This window comes from Lithobates pipiens, unplaced genomic scaffold (genome assembly GCF_037356315.1).
Source record: "Lithobates pipiens isolate NorthernLeopardFrog02 unplaced genomic scaffold, aLitPip1_a1.2 Scaffold_25, whole genome shotgun sequence".
In the NCBI taxonomy this organism is placed as follows: Eukaryota; Metazoa; Chordata; class Amphibia; order Anura; family Ranidae; genus Lithobates; species Lithobates pipiens.
In genome coordinates, this window is record NW_027507787.1 from 240,029,762 (window position 1) to 240,049,246 (window position 19,485).

A 19,485-nucleotide genomic window follows, 5' to 3' on the forward strand; every position below is an offset into this window, starting at 1 on the left:
ACACCATTGATGGGGCACTATTCCACCAACTGACACCATTGATGGGGCACTATTCCACCAACTGACTCCATCGATGGGGCACTATTCCACCAACTAACACCATGGATGGGACACTATTCCACCAACTGACTCCATTGTTGAAGTTTGATTTTTTTTTTCTCACTAACACATCAATGGGGCACCATTCCTCCCACTGACACCAATTGTGGGGCACTATTCCACCAACTGACACCATTGATGGGGCACTATTCCACCAACTGACACCATCGATGGGGCACTATTCCACCAACTGACGCCATCGATGGGGCACTATTCCACCAACTGACACCATCGATGGGGCACTATTCCACCAACTGACACCATCGATGGGGCACTATTCCACCAACTGACACCATTGATGGGGCACTATTCCACCAACTGACTCCATTTTTGAAGCTCGATTTTTTTTCTCACTAACACATCAATGGGACACCATTCCTCCCACTGACACCATTGATGGGGCACTATTCCACCAACTGACACCATCGATGGGGCACTATTCCACCAACTGACACCATCGATGGGGCACTATTCCACCAACTGACACCATTGATGGGGCACTATTCCACCAACTGACACCATTGATGGGGCACTATTCCACCAACTGACTCCATCGATGGGGCACTATTCCACCAACTAACACCATGGATGGGACACTATTCCACCAACTGACTCCATTGTTGAAGTTTGATTTTTTTTTTCTCACTAACACATCAATGGGGCACCATTCCTCCCACTGACACCAATTGTGGGGCACTATTCCACCAACTGACACCATTGATGGGGCACTATTCCACCAACTGACACCATTGATGGGGCACTATTCCACCAACTGACTCCATTGTTGAAGCTCGATTTTTTTCTCACTAACACATCAATGGGACACCATTCCTCCCACTGACACCATCGATGGGGCACTATTCCACCAACTGACACCATCGATGGGGCACTATTCCACCAACTGACACCATTGATGGGGCACTATTCCACCAACTGACACCATTGATGGGGCACTATTCCACCAACTGACACCATAGATGGGGCACTATTCCACCAACTGACACCATAGATGGGGCACTATTCCACCAACTGACACCATTGATGGGGCACTATTCCACCAACTGACTCCATTGTTGAAGCTCGATTTTTTTTTTCCCCCACTAACACATCAATGGGGCACTATTCCACCAACTGACACCATCGATGGGGCACTATTCCACCAACTGACACCATTGATGGCGCACTATTCCACCAACTGACTCCATTGTTGAAGTTTGATTTTTTTTTTCTCACTAACACATCAATGGGGCACCATTCCTCCCACTGACACCAATTGTGGGGCACTATTCCACCAACTGACACCATTGATGGGGCACTATTCCACCAACTGACGCCATCGATGGGGCACTATTCCACCAACTGACACCATCGATGGGGCACTATTCCACCAACTGACACCATCGATGGGGCACTATTCCACCAACTGACACCATTGATGGGGCACTATTCCACCAACTGACTCCATTTTTGAAGCTCGATTTTTTTTCTCACTAACACATCAATGGGACACCATTCCTCCCACTGACACCATTGATGGGGCACTATTCCACCAACTGACACCATCGATGGGGCACTATTCCACCAACTGACACCATCGATGGGGCACTATTCCACCAACTGACACCATTGATGGGGCACTATTCCACCAACTGACACCATTGATGGGGCACTATTCCACCAACTGACTCCATCGATGGGGCACTATTCCACCAACTAACACCATGGATGGGACACTATTCCACCAACTGACTCCATTGTTGAAGTTTGATTTTTTTTTTCTCACTAACACATCAATGGGGCACCATTCCTCCCACTGACACCAATTGTGGGGCACTATTCCACCAACTGACACCATTGATGGGGCACTATTCCACCAACTGACACCATTGATGGGGCACTATTCCACCAACTGACTCCATTGTTGAAGCTCGATTTTTTTCTCACTAACACATCAATGGGACACCATTCCTCCCACTGACACCATCGATGGGGCACTATTCCACCAACTGACACCATCGATGGGGCACTATTCCACCAACTGACACCATTGATGGGGCACTATTCCACCAACTGACACCATTGATGGGGCACTATTCCACCAACTGACACCATTGATGGGGCACTATTCCACCAACTGACACCATAGATGGGGCACTATTCCACCAACTGACACCATTGATGGGGCACTATTCCACCAACTGACTCCATTGTTGAAGCTCGATTTTTTTTTTCCCCACTAACACATCAATGGGGCACTATTCCACCAACTGACACCATCGATGGGGCACTATTCCACCAACTGACACCATTGATGGCGCACTATTCCACCAACTGACACCATTGATGGGGCACTATTCCACCAACTGACTCCATTGTTGAAGCTCGATTTTTTTTTTCTCTCACTAACACAGCAAGGGGGCACCATTCCTCCCATTGACACCGTTGATGGGGCACTATTCCACCAACTGACACCATTGATGGGGCACTATTCCACCAACTGACTCCATTGTTGAAGCTCGATTTTTTTTTTTCCCCATTAACACATCAATGGGGCACCATTCCTCCCACTGACACCATTGATGGGGCACTATTCCACCAACTGACACCATAGATGGGGCACTATTCCACCAACTGACACCATTGATGGGGCACTATTCCACCAACTGACTCCATTGTTGAAGCTCGATTTTTTTTTTCCCCACTAACACATCAATGGGGCACTATTCCACCAACTGACACCATCGATGGGGCACTATTCCACCAACTGACACCATTGATGGCGCACTATTCCACCAACTGACACCATTGATGGGGCACTATTCCACCAACTGACTCCATTGTTGAAGCTCGATTTTTTTTTTCTCTCACTAACACAGCAAGGGGGCACCATTCCTCCCATTGACACCGTTGATGGGGCACTATTCCACCAACTGACACCATTGATGGGGCACTATTCCACCAACTGACTCCATTGTTGAAGCTCGATTTTTTTTTTTTCCCCATTAACACATCAATGGGGCACCATTCCTCCCACTGACACCATTGATGGGGCACTATTCCACCAACTGACACCATAAATGGGGCACTATTCCATCAACTGACACCATCAATGGGGCACTATTCCACCAACTGACACCATCAATGGGGCACTATTCTTCCCATGCTACTAGCAATGGGGCACTATTCCTTCCATTCAAACCAATGATGGGGCATTGTTTATGCCCTCTGACACTGGGCCATTTTCTGTTGCCAATGGGCACAGTGCGCCCCACCCCCTAAAGTCCGAAGGATTGTAAACCTTTTCTTAGAAAGTTTGGAGGCTCCTGCTGTACAGGAAATTAATTTACAGTCTTCGTTTGAACGTATACATCAGACATCTGCTCCCATTGTATACATTTAATTCCGCAACTCTGAACTATGCCAAACCAGTTAGCAAAATGGAGTCCCGGCACGTCCCCAGCACAAGTCGTCAGCGCTAATCGCCATTTCATAACCTCCATTTGTAATACAAATACAGACGTGTGTGTGCTCTAAAACACGCAGAGCTGCCCCTTCCCCTTCCTGCTACTGACGTTCCAGCACTGTGGGGGTTAACTGCATCTGGTCTCCGGGCTCAACTGCACTAAAGAAGATCCAATAGGGACACGCCCCTTCCTGTCTTTTCCTCCAATGGGAAGAGTTCTTTCATGGATTACACTGCCTGTACCACAATTTGTGAAAGCGGAGGGAACGCTGTGACTGATTTAAATCTCCTTTATTCATTCATCACGATACGGGCAGTGTAATCAGGAAAATCACTTTTCTCCAAGGGGGACCCCATGCAAAAAAATAATAATAATAAAACAGCATGGGGTCAGCCCCTCCCCCCCCCCCCCTCCAGATTCCATACCAGACCCATATCAGAATATGGTAAGGTGAGCTCCCCTCCTAGACCATGCCATGTTGATGAGGACAAGGGCCTCTTCCCCACGACCCTGGCCTGGTGGTTGTGGGGGTCTACAGGCTTATCTAGAAGCCTCCCTTGACAATGAGGGATACTGCTCCCCCCAATGTGAATGAGTAGGGGGCACATAGATCCATGTCAATCCTAATTCCCAAAGCCCACCAAAAATAAAAAAATATATAAACCCGATCTTACCGCGATGACTGCCCGCCCACTTCTAACTGCTGTGGTGGATGGCAACTGAAAGGGGCGGGGTCTCCCCGGTGACTTTATTGACCATATTTGGACATGACTATAAAAAATATATAAATATATATTATTTTATATAATATTTATGTAATATATATTACAATTTAATTATTTTTGAATTGTCAGGAAAATCCGGGCCGAGGGGAGGAGCCCTATTATTGCAGTGTGTGTGTATAGTGGACAGCAGTAGCGTCTCTGCTATAAACAGCCTGTAAATGTATAGATTGTTGTAGAAGCTCAGCTGTGATAAGTTCTCTGTATGAGAACTTTCCTCTCTTTTTTTTATTTTTTTTATTTAAAAAAAAATCGTACCGGGGAAATCAGATCTTTCATTCATCCTCTGGGCTACCTAAAGTGCCATTCAGGGTCCGTTATCTCACGCCATCTTTTTTGGGGCGATTCGTCACGGGAAGTTTATTTTCATAGCCGGCTGTCAGACGTTCATCTGTGGAATTTTTAATGGAGCTCTTTCTCTCCCGGGTGGTGACAGAAAATTCTACTTATCTCCTACCGTCATTACTCCGAGGGGAAGATTGATCGAGATAAGGAAACCTGTTCATACACATTACACAGATTTCACATCCGTATTCTGCTGCAGAATTGTGCCAGTTAATCTGACATAGAATATACAGACAACTTATCCCCCATTATATATCCAACATAGAATACACAGACAACGTATCCCCAGTATATATCCAACATAGAATATACAGACAACGTATCCCCAGTATATATCCAACATAGAATACACAGACAACGTATCCCCAGTATATATCCAACATAGAATATACAGACAACGTATCCCCAGTATATATCCAACATAGAATACACAGACAACGTATCCCCAGTATATATCCAACATAGAATACACAGACAACGTATCCCCCATTATATATCCAACATAGAATACACAGACAACGTATCCCCAGTATATATCCAACATAGAATACACAGACAACGTATACCCCATTATATATCCAACATAGAATACACAGACAACTTATCCCCCATTATATATCCAACATAGAATACACAGACAACGTATCCCCAGTATATATCCAACATAGAATATACAGACAACGTATCCCCAGTATATATCCAACATAGAATACACAGACAACGTATCCCCAGTATATATCCAACATAGAATATACAGACAACGTATCCCCAGTATATATCCAACATAGAATACACAGACAACGTATCCCCAGTATATATCCAACATAGAATACACAGACAACGTATCCCCAGTATATATCCAACATAGAATACACAGACAACGTATACCCCATTATATATCCAACATAGAATACACAGACAACTTATCCCCCATTATATATCCAACATAGAATACACAGACAACGTATCCCCAGTATATATCCAACATAGAATACACAGACAACGTATCCCCAGTATATATCCAACATAGAATACACAGACAACTTATCCCCCATTATATATCCAACATAGAATACACAGACAACGTATCCCCAGTATGTATCCAACATAGAATACACAGACAACGTATCCCCAGTATGTATCCAACATAGAATACACAGACAACATATCCCCCATTATATATCCAACATAGAATACACAGACAGCGTATCCCCAGTATATATCCAACATAGAATACACAGACAACGTATACCCCATTATATATCCAACATAGAATACACAGACAACTTATCCCCCATTATATATCCAACATAGAATACACAGACAACGTATCCCCAGTATATATCCAACATAGAATATACAGACAACGTATCCCCAGTATATATCCAACATAGAATACACAGACAACGTATCCCCAGTATATATCCAACATAGAATATACAGACAACGTATCCCCAGTATATATCCAACATAGAATACACAGACAACGTATCCCCAGTATATATCCAACATAGAATACACAGACAACGTATCCCCAGTATATATCCAACATAGAATACACAGACAACGTATACCCCATTATATATCCAACATAGAATACACAGACAACTTATCCCCCATTATATATCCAACATAGAATACACAGACAACGTATCCCCAGTATATATCCAACATAGAATACACAGACAACGTATCCCCAGTATATATCCAACATAGAATACACAGACAACTTATCCCCCATTATATATCCAACATAGAATACACAGACAACGTATCCCCAGTATGTATCCAACATAGAATACACAGACAACGTATCCCCAGTATGTATCCAACATAGAATACACAGACAACATATCCCCCATTATATATCCAACATAGAATACACAGACAGCGTATCCCCAGTATATATCCAACATAGAATACACAGACAACGTATCCCCAGTATATATCCAACATAGAATACACAGACAACGTATACCCCATTATATATCCAACATAGAATACACAGACAACTTATCCCCCATTATATATCCAACATAGAATACACAGACAATGTATCCCCCATTATATATCCAACATAGAATACACAGACAACGTATCCCCAGTATATATCCAACATAGAATACACAGACAACTTATCCCCCATTATATATCCAACATAGAATACACAGACAACGTATCCCCCATTATATATCCAACATAGAATACACAGACAACGTATCCCCAGTATGTATCCAACATAGAATACACAGACAACGTATCCCCAGTATGTATCCAACATAGAATACACAGACAACATATCCCCCATTATATATCCAACATAGAATACACAGACAGCGTATCCCCAGTATATATCCAACATAGAATACACAGACAACGTATCCCCAGTATATATCCAACATAGAATACACAGACAACGTATCCCCCATTATATATCCAACATAGAATACACAGACAACTTATCCCCCATTATATATCCAACATAGAATACACAGACAACGTATCCCCAGTATATATCCAACATAGAATACACAGACAACGTATCCCCCATTATATATCCAACATAGAATACACAGACAACGTATCCCCAGTATATATCCATCATAGAATATACAGACAATGTATCCTCCATTATATATCCAACATAGAATACACAGACAACGTATCCCCCATTATATATCCAACATAGAATACACAGACAACGTATCCCCATTATATATCCAACATAGAATACACAGACAACGTATCCCCAGTATATATCCAACATAGAATACACAGACAACGTATCCCTATTATATATCCAACATAGAATACACAGGCAACGTATCCCCAGTATATATCCAACATAGAATACACAGACAACGTATCCCCATTATATATCCAACATAGAATACACAGACAACGTATACCCAGTATACAGAGCCTTGAAAAAGTATTCATACCCCTTGAAATTTTCCACATGTTGTCACGTTACAACCAAAAATGTAAATGTATTTTATTGGGATTTTATGTGATAGACCAACACAAAGTGTCACATAATTGTAAAGTGGAAGGAAAATGATACATGATACAAATAAAGATGTGAAAAGTGTGGGGGAGGGGCATTTGTATGGCGCCCCCCTGGAGTCAATACTTTGTAGAACCGCCTTTCACTGCAATTACATCCCCTTGGGGATGTCTCTACCAGCTTTGTCCATCTAGAGAGGACATTTCTGCCCATTCTTCTTCTTTGTAAAATATCTCAAGCTCTGTCAGATTGGATGGAGAGCGTCTGTGATCAGCCATTTTCAAGTCTTGCCACAGAGTCTCAATGGGATTTAGGTCTGGACTGTGACTGGGCCATTCTAACACATGAATATGCTTTTGATGTAAACCATTCCATTGTAGCTCTGGCTGGATGTTTCGGGTCGTTGTCCTGCTGGAAGGCGAACCTCCGCCCCGGTCTCAAGTCCTTTGCAGACTCTAATGCCGTGTACACATGAGGGGACTTTCCGGCAGAAAATGTCAGACGGACTTCCGACCGAACGGCCGTTCGTTTTGAACGTGATGACGTAAGACGGGTCTAGAAAAGGAAGTTCAATAGCCAGTAGCCAACAGCTGCCCTTGCATCGTATTTGGTCTGTCGGGCCAGCACACAGACGAACGGTTTTCCCCGATAAATTGAGTCCGTCGCACAGATTTGAAACATGTTCTATTTCTAGGTCCGTTTGGAATTTTTGAAGAAAAAAGTCAGATGAAGCCCCACACACCATCGTAATATCTGACGGAATGATTCCGTCTGACTTTTTCTGCCGGAAAGTCCGGTCGTGTGTACAGGGTATAACAGGTTTTCTTCTAAGATTGTCCTGTATTTGTCTCCATCCATCTTCCCATCAACTCTGACCAGCTTCCCTGTCCCTGCTGAAGAAAACCATCCCCACCACATGATGCTGCCGCCACCATGTCTCACAGTGGGGATGGTGTGTTCAAGGGGATGGGCAGTGTTAGTTTCCCCCACACATAGCGTTTTACTTTTAGGCCATCAAGTAGAATGTTGGTCTCCTCTGACCAGATCACCTTCTTCCACATGTTTGCTGCCCCCTCCCCCACATGGCTTCTCACAAACTACAAACAGGACTTCTTATGACTTTCTTTCTCCAATGTCTTTCTTCTTGTCACTCTTCCATAAAGGGCAGATTTGTGGAGAGACGACTAATAGTTGTCCTGTGGACAGATTCTCCCCCCTGAGCTGTGGATCTCTGCAGCTCCTCCAGAGTTCCCATGGACCTCTTGGCTCTTCTCTGATGAATGCTCTCCTTGCCCGGCCCGGTCAGTTTAGTTGGACGGCCATGTCTTGGTAGGTTTGCAGTTGTGCAAAAACTCTTTCCATTTTCCGATGATGGATTGAACAGAGCTCCGTGAGATGTTCAAAGCTTGAGAGATTTTCTTATAACCCAACCCTGCTTTATACTTCTCCACAACTTTATCCCCGACCTGCCTGGTGTGTTCCTTGGCCTTCCTGATGATGTTTGTTCACTAAGGTTCTCGTAACAAACCTCTGAGGGCTTCACAGAACAGCTGTATTTATACTGAGATTAAATTACACATAGGTGGACACTATTTACTAATTAGGTGATTTCTGAAGGCAATTGGTTCTACTAGATTTTAGTTATTGGTATCAGAGTAAAGGGGGCTGAATACAAATGCCCCCCCCCCCCTCCCCCCACACACACACACACACAAACTTTTCACCTATTTATTTGTAAAAAAAAAAATTGAAAACCATTTATCATTTTCCTTCCACTTCACAATTATGTGACACTTTGTGTTGGTCCATCACATACAATCCCAATGAAATACACGTTTTTGGTTGTAACGTGACACAATGTGGAGAATTTCAAGGGGTATGAATACTTTTTCAAGGCACTGTATTGTGTGTGCGGGTAACTCTCTCTGTAGCCCGGTTTGTGTGGTTTGAGACGCTTTTGATCAGATAATGTCTGACTCGTTGTGTAATCCTTTGACGTTTTGTGTATTTATATGTCGGGGTCAGTGTGAGCTCTGCGTTTGCTCGCCGTGTTGACATGCGCTCGCCGTTCTCCGGCAGGCGCGGTGAGCTGATATTAGATCGTTTTTCACATATTTCTGTCGTCGGGTTAGAGGGTGATGTGTAGAGAAAGGAGAACAATCGCTGCTACATTACATCCACGGCCTTGAGTCTGACGATTAATTATCTGTTTTCATTCTAGAGAACAATGATACAATGTGGCGCCAGATCCCGAATGTGTCAGTAACCATCCTCTCCTTCTACACTCACCGGACACTTTATTAGGTACACCTGTTCAACGGCTCGGTAACACAACTTGCTAATCAGCCAATCACACGGCAGCAGCTCAATGCATTTAGCCATCTAGACGTGGTGAAGACGACTTGCTGAAGTTCACACCGAGCTTTAGAACGGGGCAGAAAGGGCATTTAAGTGACTTTGAACGTGACGTGGTTGTTGGTGGCAGACGGGCCGGTCTGAGTATTTCTGGGATTTTCACACACAACCATCTCTCGGGGGTTTACAGAGATTGGTGGGAAAAAAGAGAAAATATCCAGTGAGCGGCAGTTGTGTGGAGGAAAATGCCTTGTTGAGGTCAGAGGAGAAGGGGGCAGACTGGTTGGAGATGATAGAAAGACAACAGTAACTCCAATAACCTCTCGTTACAATCCAAGGTATGCAGAATACCATCTCTGAACGCACAACACATCCAACCTTGAAGCAGATGGGCTACAGCAGCAGAAGACTACACCAGGTGCCACTCCTGTCATTTTAAGAACTGGAAACTGAGGCTACAGTTGGCACAGGATCACCAAAATTGGACAATAGAAGATTGGAAAAAACGTTGCCGGGTCTGATGAGTCTCGCTTTCATCGGCGACATTCAGATGGTGGGGTCAGAATTTAATAGACACGTGCAATTCGTTTTAGTTCCGAATTTTTTTTATTTTTTAACAAATTCGTTAATTTCCGAAATTTCCGAACTTCCGAATTTTTCAATTTCCGAAATTTCTAATTTTAGAATGTTCACATTTTTCTGAATTTCCGAACTGGGAAATTTAGAGAATTCTGAATTTCAGAAATTCAACATTCTGGAAATTTTACATTTTCAGAAATTCTAAATTTGGAAATTCAGATATTCGAAATTCAACATTTCCGGGAAGGTCAAAATTTTTGAAATTCGGAAATTGGAAAATTCCAATTCGGAATTTTGTCAATTCAAAATTTCGGAAATTCGAAATCAGGAAATTTGGAAATATGGAAATGCGAAAATTTGAAAATCCAAATTTTCGAAATTTACAAAAAAAAAACAAACAAACTTTTTGTCAGTGCACATGTCTAGAATTGAATAAACAAACATGAAAGCATGGATCCATCCTGCCTTGTATCACCGGTTCAGGCTGGTGGTGGGGGTGTAATGGTGTGGGGAGATATTTTCTTGGCGCACTTTGGGCCCCAATTGAGCATCAATTAAAGGAGTTTGTAAAGTCTCAAGGTTTTTCATCTTAATTCATTCTATGCATTAAGGTGAAAAACCTTCTGTGGTGCAGCTGCCCCCTGAACCTGAACGCTCCAGCAGCGAGAACAAGCCCAGCAGCTCCAGCCACTGTCTCGGGTCCTCATTGGATAGAATGTTAGCTGCAGGAGCCATTTGCTCCCGCTGCTGTCAATTAAACCCAGTGACTACAGTGTCCCCATCTTCTGATGGCTCCTTCCAGCAGGATAATGCACCATGTCACAAAACTCCAATCATCTCACCACTGGACAATGAGGTCCCTGTCCTCCAATGGTCTCCACACTCACCACATCTCATCCAATAGGGCACCTTTGGGATGTGGTGGAAGATTGGCATCATGGTGTCCCCATTTTCTGATGGCTCCTTCCAGCAGGACAATGCCCCATGTCACAAAGCTCCAATCATCTCACCACTGGACAATGAGGTCACTGTCCTCCAATGGTCTCCACACTCACCAGATCTCATCCAATAGGGCACCTTTGGGATGTGGTGGAAGATTGGAATCCTGGCGTCCCCATCTTCTGATGGCTCCTTCCAGCAGGATAATGCACCATGTCACAAAGCTCCAATCATCTCACCACTGGACAATGAGGTCCCTGTCCTCCAATGGCCTCCACACTCGCCACATCTCATCCAATAGAGCACCTTTGGGATGTGGTGGAAGATTGGCATCATGGTGTCCCCATCTTCTGATGGCTCCTTCCAGCAGGATAATGCTCCATGTCACAAAGCTCCAATCATCTCACCACTGGACAATGAGGTCCCTGTCCTCCAATGGCCTCCACACTCACCACATCTCATCCAATAGAGCACCTTTGGGATGTGGTGGAAGATTGGCATCATGGTGTCCCCATCTTCTGATGGCTCCTTCCAGCAGGATAATGTTCCATGTCACAAAGCTCCAATCATCTCACCACTGGACAATGAGGTCCCTGTCCTCCAATGGCCTCCACACTCACCACATCTCATCCAATAGAACGCCTTTGGGATGTAGTGGAAGATTGGCATCATGGTGTCCCCATCTTCTGATGGCTCCTTCCAGCAGGATAATGCTCCATGTCACAAAGCTCCAATCATCTCACCACTGGACAATGAGGTCCCTGTCCTCCAATGGCCTCCACACTCACCACATCTCCATCCAATAGAGGACCTTTGGGATGTGGTGGAAGATTGGCATCATGGTGTCCCCATCTTCTGATGGCTCCTTCCAGCAGGATAATGCCCCATGTCACAAAGCTCCAATCATCTCACCACTGGACAATGAGGTCCCTGTCCTCCAATGGCCTCCACACTCACCAGATCTCATCCAATAGAGGAGCTTTGGGATGTGGTGGAAGATTGGCATCATGGTGCCCCCATCTTTTGATGGCTCCTTCCAGCAGGATAATGCACCATGTCACAAAGCTCCAATCATCTCACCACTGGACAATGAGGTCCCTGTCCTCCAATGGCCTCCACACTCACCAGATCTCACCCAATAGAGCACCTTTGGGATGTGGTAGAAGATTGGCATCATGGATGTGCAGCCGACAAATCTGCAGCAACTGGGTGATGCCATCATGTCACTATGGAGCAAAATCTTTGAGGAACATTTCCAACACCTTGTTGTATCTATGCCACCAAGAATGAAGGCAAAAGGGGGTCCTACCTGGTATGAACAAGGTGTACCTGATGAAGTGGCCGGTGTTTGTAGATGTAGAGTGATTATCTGGCTCTGTTCCTGGATGTTGAAGGTTTTATGATCTCATCGGTTCCAGGTGTGTGTTCAGGGGCTTCAGGGTTTTTGGTAAGGAGGTGCAATGTGACGGTTTTGCCCTCGGCCATCGATGATCAGTCCCATGATGGGTGACTTCTGATGTAATGAATCTCATCCTGTAAAGTTCTAAATCCAGGAAATACCATAAATGATAGGATCTTTAGATTGTCAGCTTACAGGGACATGTTCAGGTTTTGTCTTTTTGGGTCTAAAGCATTCCTTCCTCTTCCTGGGATTGATTTGGAGATTACAGCCCAGACCTCGGCGACAGGTAGAAACATTACTGACATCAACACAACAGCAACTGCCCCCGAGGGGGGCATAACTGTGATAACTTAGTAGGGTGTAAGTCATATTCCACTGCATACGTGGATAATCTCTTGAAGCCTTTGCTGCCCTCTAGGGATGAGGATGTCCTATAGCCACCGAAAAAAAAAAAAGGTGCGCACAGGCCTAGTGCATTATCCCGCAAGTTTTAACCACTTCAGCCCCGGAAGGATTTACCCCCCTTCCTGACCTGCCCATTTTTTGCGATACGGCACTGCAGCACTTTAATTGACAATTGCACTTTCGTGCGACACTGTACCCAAACAAAATTGACATCCTTTTTTTCCCCCCATAAATAGAGCTTTCTTTTGGTGGTATTTGATCGCCTCTGCGGTTTTTATCTTTTGCGCTATAAAGACCGTAATATTGTATAGCCAATCACAGCATTTCCCTGACATTGGTATAGAATGTACCAGCAATACTGGTTCATCCAGCACCCCAGACAAGGATGCAGAATTGCGCCCCCTCTCCCACTGCTAATGAATGCTGTAGAATGGGTGTACAGCATTGTGCCCATTCTCTGTGCCCAGGGCACCTGTCCCTTCTGCCCACCCCTCGTCTCAGCCTTGTGTGCCGCCTCTGTTGGGGAGCATTGACAGGCTCTCTTTTATACCACTGACGCGTTTTGGATTTTCATGGCTCTTCTTGCAGGCTTTTAGTTGACATCAGGAATGCAAATTTAACAGAATTCATGTCCAGATGGATTCCTAACATTTGGCTTCTAATATTTTCTATTATTCCAGAACAAGGCATTCAGTTGGTAAAAGACGGGAACTACACCAAAGCCATCGGCGTGTTCAGTGAAGCCATCAGATTAGATCCAAAAGATTACAGGTAAGTGTTCTACAGATGTCCGCTCGGTGAAAGGGGGGGGGGGGATAGATTTGGGGAGGGGTGTGTGTATCGGTGTACTGTCCTACGGGCCACGTACCTGAGATGAGCCCAAATTAGTGGGGAGGTCTCCCTTGATCCTGAGATGGAGACAGAGACTTGGTGGAAACCAAGTGGCATGGGTGCAAGCCTTAGTCCGAGATCCAAGCTGAGGTCAAGTCCAGTTTGGCAACGAAGTATAAAAGGGTTAATCGGAAGAAGAATGGTCGAGATCCAAGCCGGGGTCGGTTCCAATCTGGCAGCTGAGTACAAAAGGGGCAAAGCAGTAGAATGGTCAAGGTACAAATCCGAGGTCAATGGCAAGCAGCAATCAAGAGTAGTCAAATAGGAATCCAGGTCACAGCAAGTTCAGACAGATCACACACTAGCACAGGAACAAGGGGGGACTGAAGATAATCCAGCAATTTGGCAGTGGCTGGGCTGGGCTTATATAGGGAAGTTTGAGGTCACTTCCTGTGCTCCTCCTGGGGATTTTCCCGCCTTTTTACATCAGGTCAAGGTCACTTCCTGTGCGCCTCTTGGGTATTTTCCCGCCTTTTTCCATCAGGTTGAGGTCACTTCCTGTGCGCCTCCTGGGCATTTTCCTGCCTTTTTCCATCAGGTCAAGGTCACTTCCTGTGCGCCTCCTGGGTATTTTCCCACCTTTTTCCATCAGGTTGGGGTCACTTCCTGTGTGGCTCCTGGACATTTTTTCCTGCCTTTTTCCATCAGGTTGAGGTCACTTCCTGTGCTCCTCCTGGGGATTTTCCCGCCTTTTTTACATCAGGTTGAGGTCACTTCCTGTGCTCCTCTTGGGTATTTTCTCGCCGTTTTCCATCAGGTTGAGGTCACTTTCTGTGCGCCTCTTGGGTATTTTCCCGTCTTTTTCCATCAGGTCGAGGTCACTTCCTGTGAGCCTCCTGTTTTTTTTCCCCCACCTTTTTCCATCAGGTTGAGGTCACTTCCTGTGCGCCTCCTGGTTATTTTCCCCCACCTTTTTCCATCAGGTCGAGGTCACTTCCTGTACACCTCCTAGGCATTTACCCACCTTTTTCCATCAGGTCGAGGTCACTTCCTGTGCACCTCCTAGGCATTTACCCACCTCCTTTTTCCATCAGGTCTTCTGTGCAGGTACGGTGTCAGGTGCGTGTATGGAGATCGAGATGCTAAGAGGGCTCCCCTTGCGGCTAGGTGCAGCACGCTCCTGAAGTTGGGAACAGGAAGCGCGGTGCCCAAAGAAGCACGGGTGGCCGGGTGCTTGCTTGTAATCCGATGAGCTTGGCCACTGCGGGATGGATGGAGCAGGCGGAGCAGAACTTGTTGCGTTCAGATGAACAGAGAAACCAGGAGCCATGCACAGATAGAGTAGTCCAGAGAATACACAGGGGCGAGCCAAGGTCAAACACTGGCAGGGTCCTGGTACAAGCCGATGGTCAAGCCGGAAGATCAGGAAGCAGAAGCAGAGTCCAGGAACAGGCCAAGGGTCAGACTAGGAGATCAGGAAGCAAGGTAGAGGGCAAGCCGGGTCACAACGTGTATCTCAGATCAGGAAGCAAGCTCAAGGTACACAAGGCAGCTGAGGAGATAATCCAGCAAGGTCCTGTGGTTGCAGGCTGGCTTAAGTAGGGCCACTGGCGCCAGTGTTAGTCACGCCAGTTGTGCGCCGTTGCGCACGCGTAGTATTGCACATGCGTGTGCGCCGATGTGCATCGGTGTGCGTCAATGCGCGCTGATGACCACCAGCATGCGCCAATGCACGCTGATGCGCACCGGTATGCACCAATGCGTACAGGCATGTCTTGGGACCCTCCGTGGGCATCTATGAGTGTTCAGGGCGGCATTGCCAGTACCGTGATAGCCATTTCCCTGACATGGGGGTTGGCACACTGAGGCGTCTTTGGCGCATGCTCAGCTGGCATCGATTTCCTCTTGCGGCAACGTGCCATCGGTGCATGCGTAGTAAGCCCTGGGCTCTAAACTTTTCAAAAACAATAGCGCCTGCTCGCCAGGAGCCAGCGCTACAAAAGTTTTTTTACCTTTTATACATTCTATGCATGAAGGTAAAAAAACTTTCTGTGTGCAGCCCCCCCCCCCCCCCTATACTTGCCTGAGCCCATCTCTATCCAATGATGTACACAAGAGCAGCAGCTCTCCTAGGCTCTCCCTCTTCATTGGTTGAGACAGCAGCAGTATCCGTTGGCTCCCCCTACTGTCCATCACAGCCAGTGATCCAATGAAGAGAGAGTGGGGGCAGGGCTGAGCTGCGCTCTGTGTATAGATGGACATGCAGACCAGCAGCTCGGGAGGGAGCCTGCATGCTATGGGGGCACTAGGCAGGAGGGAGGGGTGATGAGTGTCAGTAAGGGACCCGAGATGAGGAGGATCTGGGCTGCTCAAAATCATTCCACAGAGCGGGTAAGTATGACCTGTTTGTTATTTTAAAAAAGAAATAAATTATGAGTTCCCCCTCACTTCAACCGACCTGTTTGGGGCTTGTCTGAATGCTCCCTTTTGGGCGTCTGAGTTACCCCCCTCTTCTCTCCCCCCCCCCCTCTCTCTTGTCTTTGACCCTCTTTTCTTGTTTTTTTTGTTTTCCTCCCCTCTTTTCCTCTCTTGTTCCTTTTCGCACCTTTGCCGCCTATGGGGTGGGTTGCAGGAGAAGAGCCTGGCCGTACTGTGATGGAAGGTTGTTAGTGTAATAATTGTACAGGTATTACAGGAAGGCTGTTGACCTTCTCATACCATGACTAGCTGGAATGTGAACTGTGTCAGATCTTTCTTTCTTTTCAGGTATTTTGGCAATCGATCGTACTGCTACGAACAGCTGAAGCTCTACCCCAAGGCCCTGATGGATGCAGAAACTTCCATAGAGTTATCCGCTGCCTGTCCTAAAGGTTATTTCAGGAAAGGCAGAGCACTGAAGGGTTGCAATGTAAGTGTCCTCAACCCCTCTCTGCCAATCCCTCCACTGGCTCAGTTCAGTGTCATCCACCCCTCTCTGCCAATCCCTCCACTGTCTTCCATTCAGTGTCCTCCACCCCTCTCTGCCAATCCCTCCACTGTCTTCCATTCAGTGTCCTCCACCCCTCTCTGCCAATCCCTATTCAGTGTCCTCCACCCCTCTCTGTCAATCCCTCCACTGGCTCAATTGCGTGTCCTTCAGCCCCCTCAGCAAACTACTCCAATGACTTCCTTTCTGTGTCATTCACCCCTCTATACCAATCCCTCCACTGGCTCAATTCAGTGTCATCCACCCCTCTCTGCCAGTCCCTCCACTGGCTCAATTCAGTGTCCTCCACCCCTCTCTGCCAATCCCTATTCAGTGTCCTCCACCCCTCTCTGCCAATCCCTCCACTGGCCTCCATTCAGTGTCCTCCACCCCTCTTTGCCAATCCCTATTCAGTGTTCTCCACCCCTCTCTGCCAATCCCTAGTCAGTGTCCTCCACCCCTCTCTGCCAATCCCTAGTCAGTGTCCTCCACCCCTCTCTGCCAATCCCTCCACTGTCTTCCATTCAGTGTCCTCCACCCCTCTCTGCCAATCCCTATTCAGTGTCCTCCACCCCTCTCTGTCAATCCCTCCACTGTCTTCCATTCAGTGTCCTCCACCCCTCTCTGTCAATCCCTCCACTAGCCTCCATTCAGTGTCCTCCACCCCTCTCTGCCAATCCCTCCACTGGCCTCCATTCAGTGTCCTCCACCCCTCTTTGCCAATCCCTATTCAGTGTTCTCCACCCCTCTCTACCAATCCCTATTCAGTGTCCTCCACCCCTCTCTGCCAATCCCTCCACTGTCTTCCATTCAGTGTCCTCCACCCCTCTTTGCCAATCCCTATTCAGTGTCCTCCACCCCTCTCTGCCAATCCCTCCACTGTCTTCCATTCAGTGTCCTCCACCCCTCTCTGTCAATCCCTCCACTAGCCTCCATTCAGTGTCCTCCACCCCTCTCTGTCAATCCCTCCACTAGCCTCCATTCAGTGTCCTCCACCCCTCTCTGCCAATCCCTCCACTGTCTTCCATTCAGTGTCCTCCACCCCTCTTTGCCAATCCCTATACAGTGTCCTCCACCCCTCTCTGCCAATCCCTCCACTGTCTTCCATTCAGTGTCCTCCACCCCTCTTTGCCAATCCCTATTCAGTGTCCTCCACCCCTCTCTGCCAATCCCTCCACTGTCTTCCATTCACTGTCCTCCACCCCTCTCCTTCAAAACAACACTGAAACTGTCCTCTCCGCTCCTCCTAAGACCCCCTGCCAGCTAGTCCCCTTTTCTCCATCTCTAATGCTCAGCTCCAGGACTTCTGCAGAGCCTCTCCCATCCTCTGAAACTCCCTACTCCAAACTGTCTGGTTATCTCCTAGTTTGTCCACCTTTTTAGGCGATTCCTAAAAACTCATCTCTTCAGGGAAGCCTATCACACCTCCACCTAACAACTGAACCTATATTTCCACCATCAGCTCTTCCCCCCACAGTTATTACTTTTTGTATCACTTGCCCCTGCCTATTAGATTGTAGGTTTTCCCATGCAGGGTATTTCTACCCCTCTTGTACTGAATTGTATTGTAACTGTACTTTCCCCCCTTTTATAAACTCTGCACAACACATCAATTCTGCATTTTTGTTCAGCAGAATTGGGTTTGACCTTTCCGCATTCGGTGAACACAGACAGAGATGTAAAATAAATGTACTTGTAGCAGCAGGAAAAAAAAACTGTAAACTATAAAAAGAGCAAATAATCAGCCATAGTATTCGAAGTGCAGCAATGAGGGTTCCTGGAACAACATCCGGTGCTGCACTCTGTTGAAGGGTCTCGGAGGTGGCTTCATGTAGACTTTTGGGAGAGAGACCCACAGGGCGCCACAGATAGTGGAGGAGATGTGACTGTTCCATTGACTGCAATGTACTCCAACACTGGACGGTGAATGGCAATGTGCAGTGGCGTAACTAGAACCTTCAGGGCCCCGATGCAAGAAACCATGAAGGGCCTCCCTGAACCCCAGCCAGGGCCCTTCCCTCCAAGTCTGGCGGTGGAACTCCAGGGCGTGGTCACAGGTATGACCTTTGTAAGCCCTGTAGTTCCACCACTGGTATCAGTAGTTTCTTTTTATTATTTTTATTTTTAGGTGCCTCATTGGGGGACTGTCCCTAGGCAGGATGGGGTCCCTGTCCCCAGAAGAGATGAGGTCCTTTTCTCCAGGGCAGATGAAGTTACTGCCCCCAGGTGAGAAGGGGTCCCTGTCCCCAGGGGGGGTCGGGGTCCCTGTCCCCACGTGAGAAGGGGTCCCTGTCCCCAAGGGGAGATGGAGG

The 19,485-nt window shown here is 46.6% G+C and overlaps 1 protein-coding gene across 2 annotated transcripts in view; it reads left to right on the plus strand.

Moving 5' to 3' along the window:
• The window catches only part of TTC31 (tetratricopeptide repeat domain 31), a 229,677-nt gene that overhangs the window by 108,818 nt on the left and 101,374 nt on the right, over positions 1-19,485 (plus strand). For both annotated transcript variants that reach the window (XM_077455711.1, XM_077455710.1), the window contains exons 8-9: positions 14,058-14,148; positions 16,975-17,116. In XM_077455711.1, the coding sequence (XP_077311837.1) occupies positions 14,058-14,148; positions 16,975-17,116 (233 nt within the window). The remainder of the gene's footprint in view (positions 1-14,057; positions 14,149-16,974; positions 17,117-19,485) is intronic.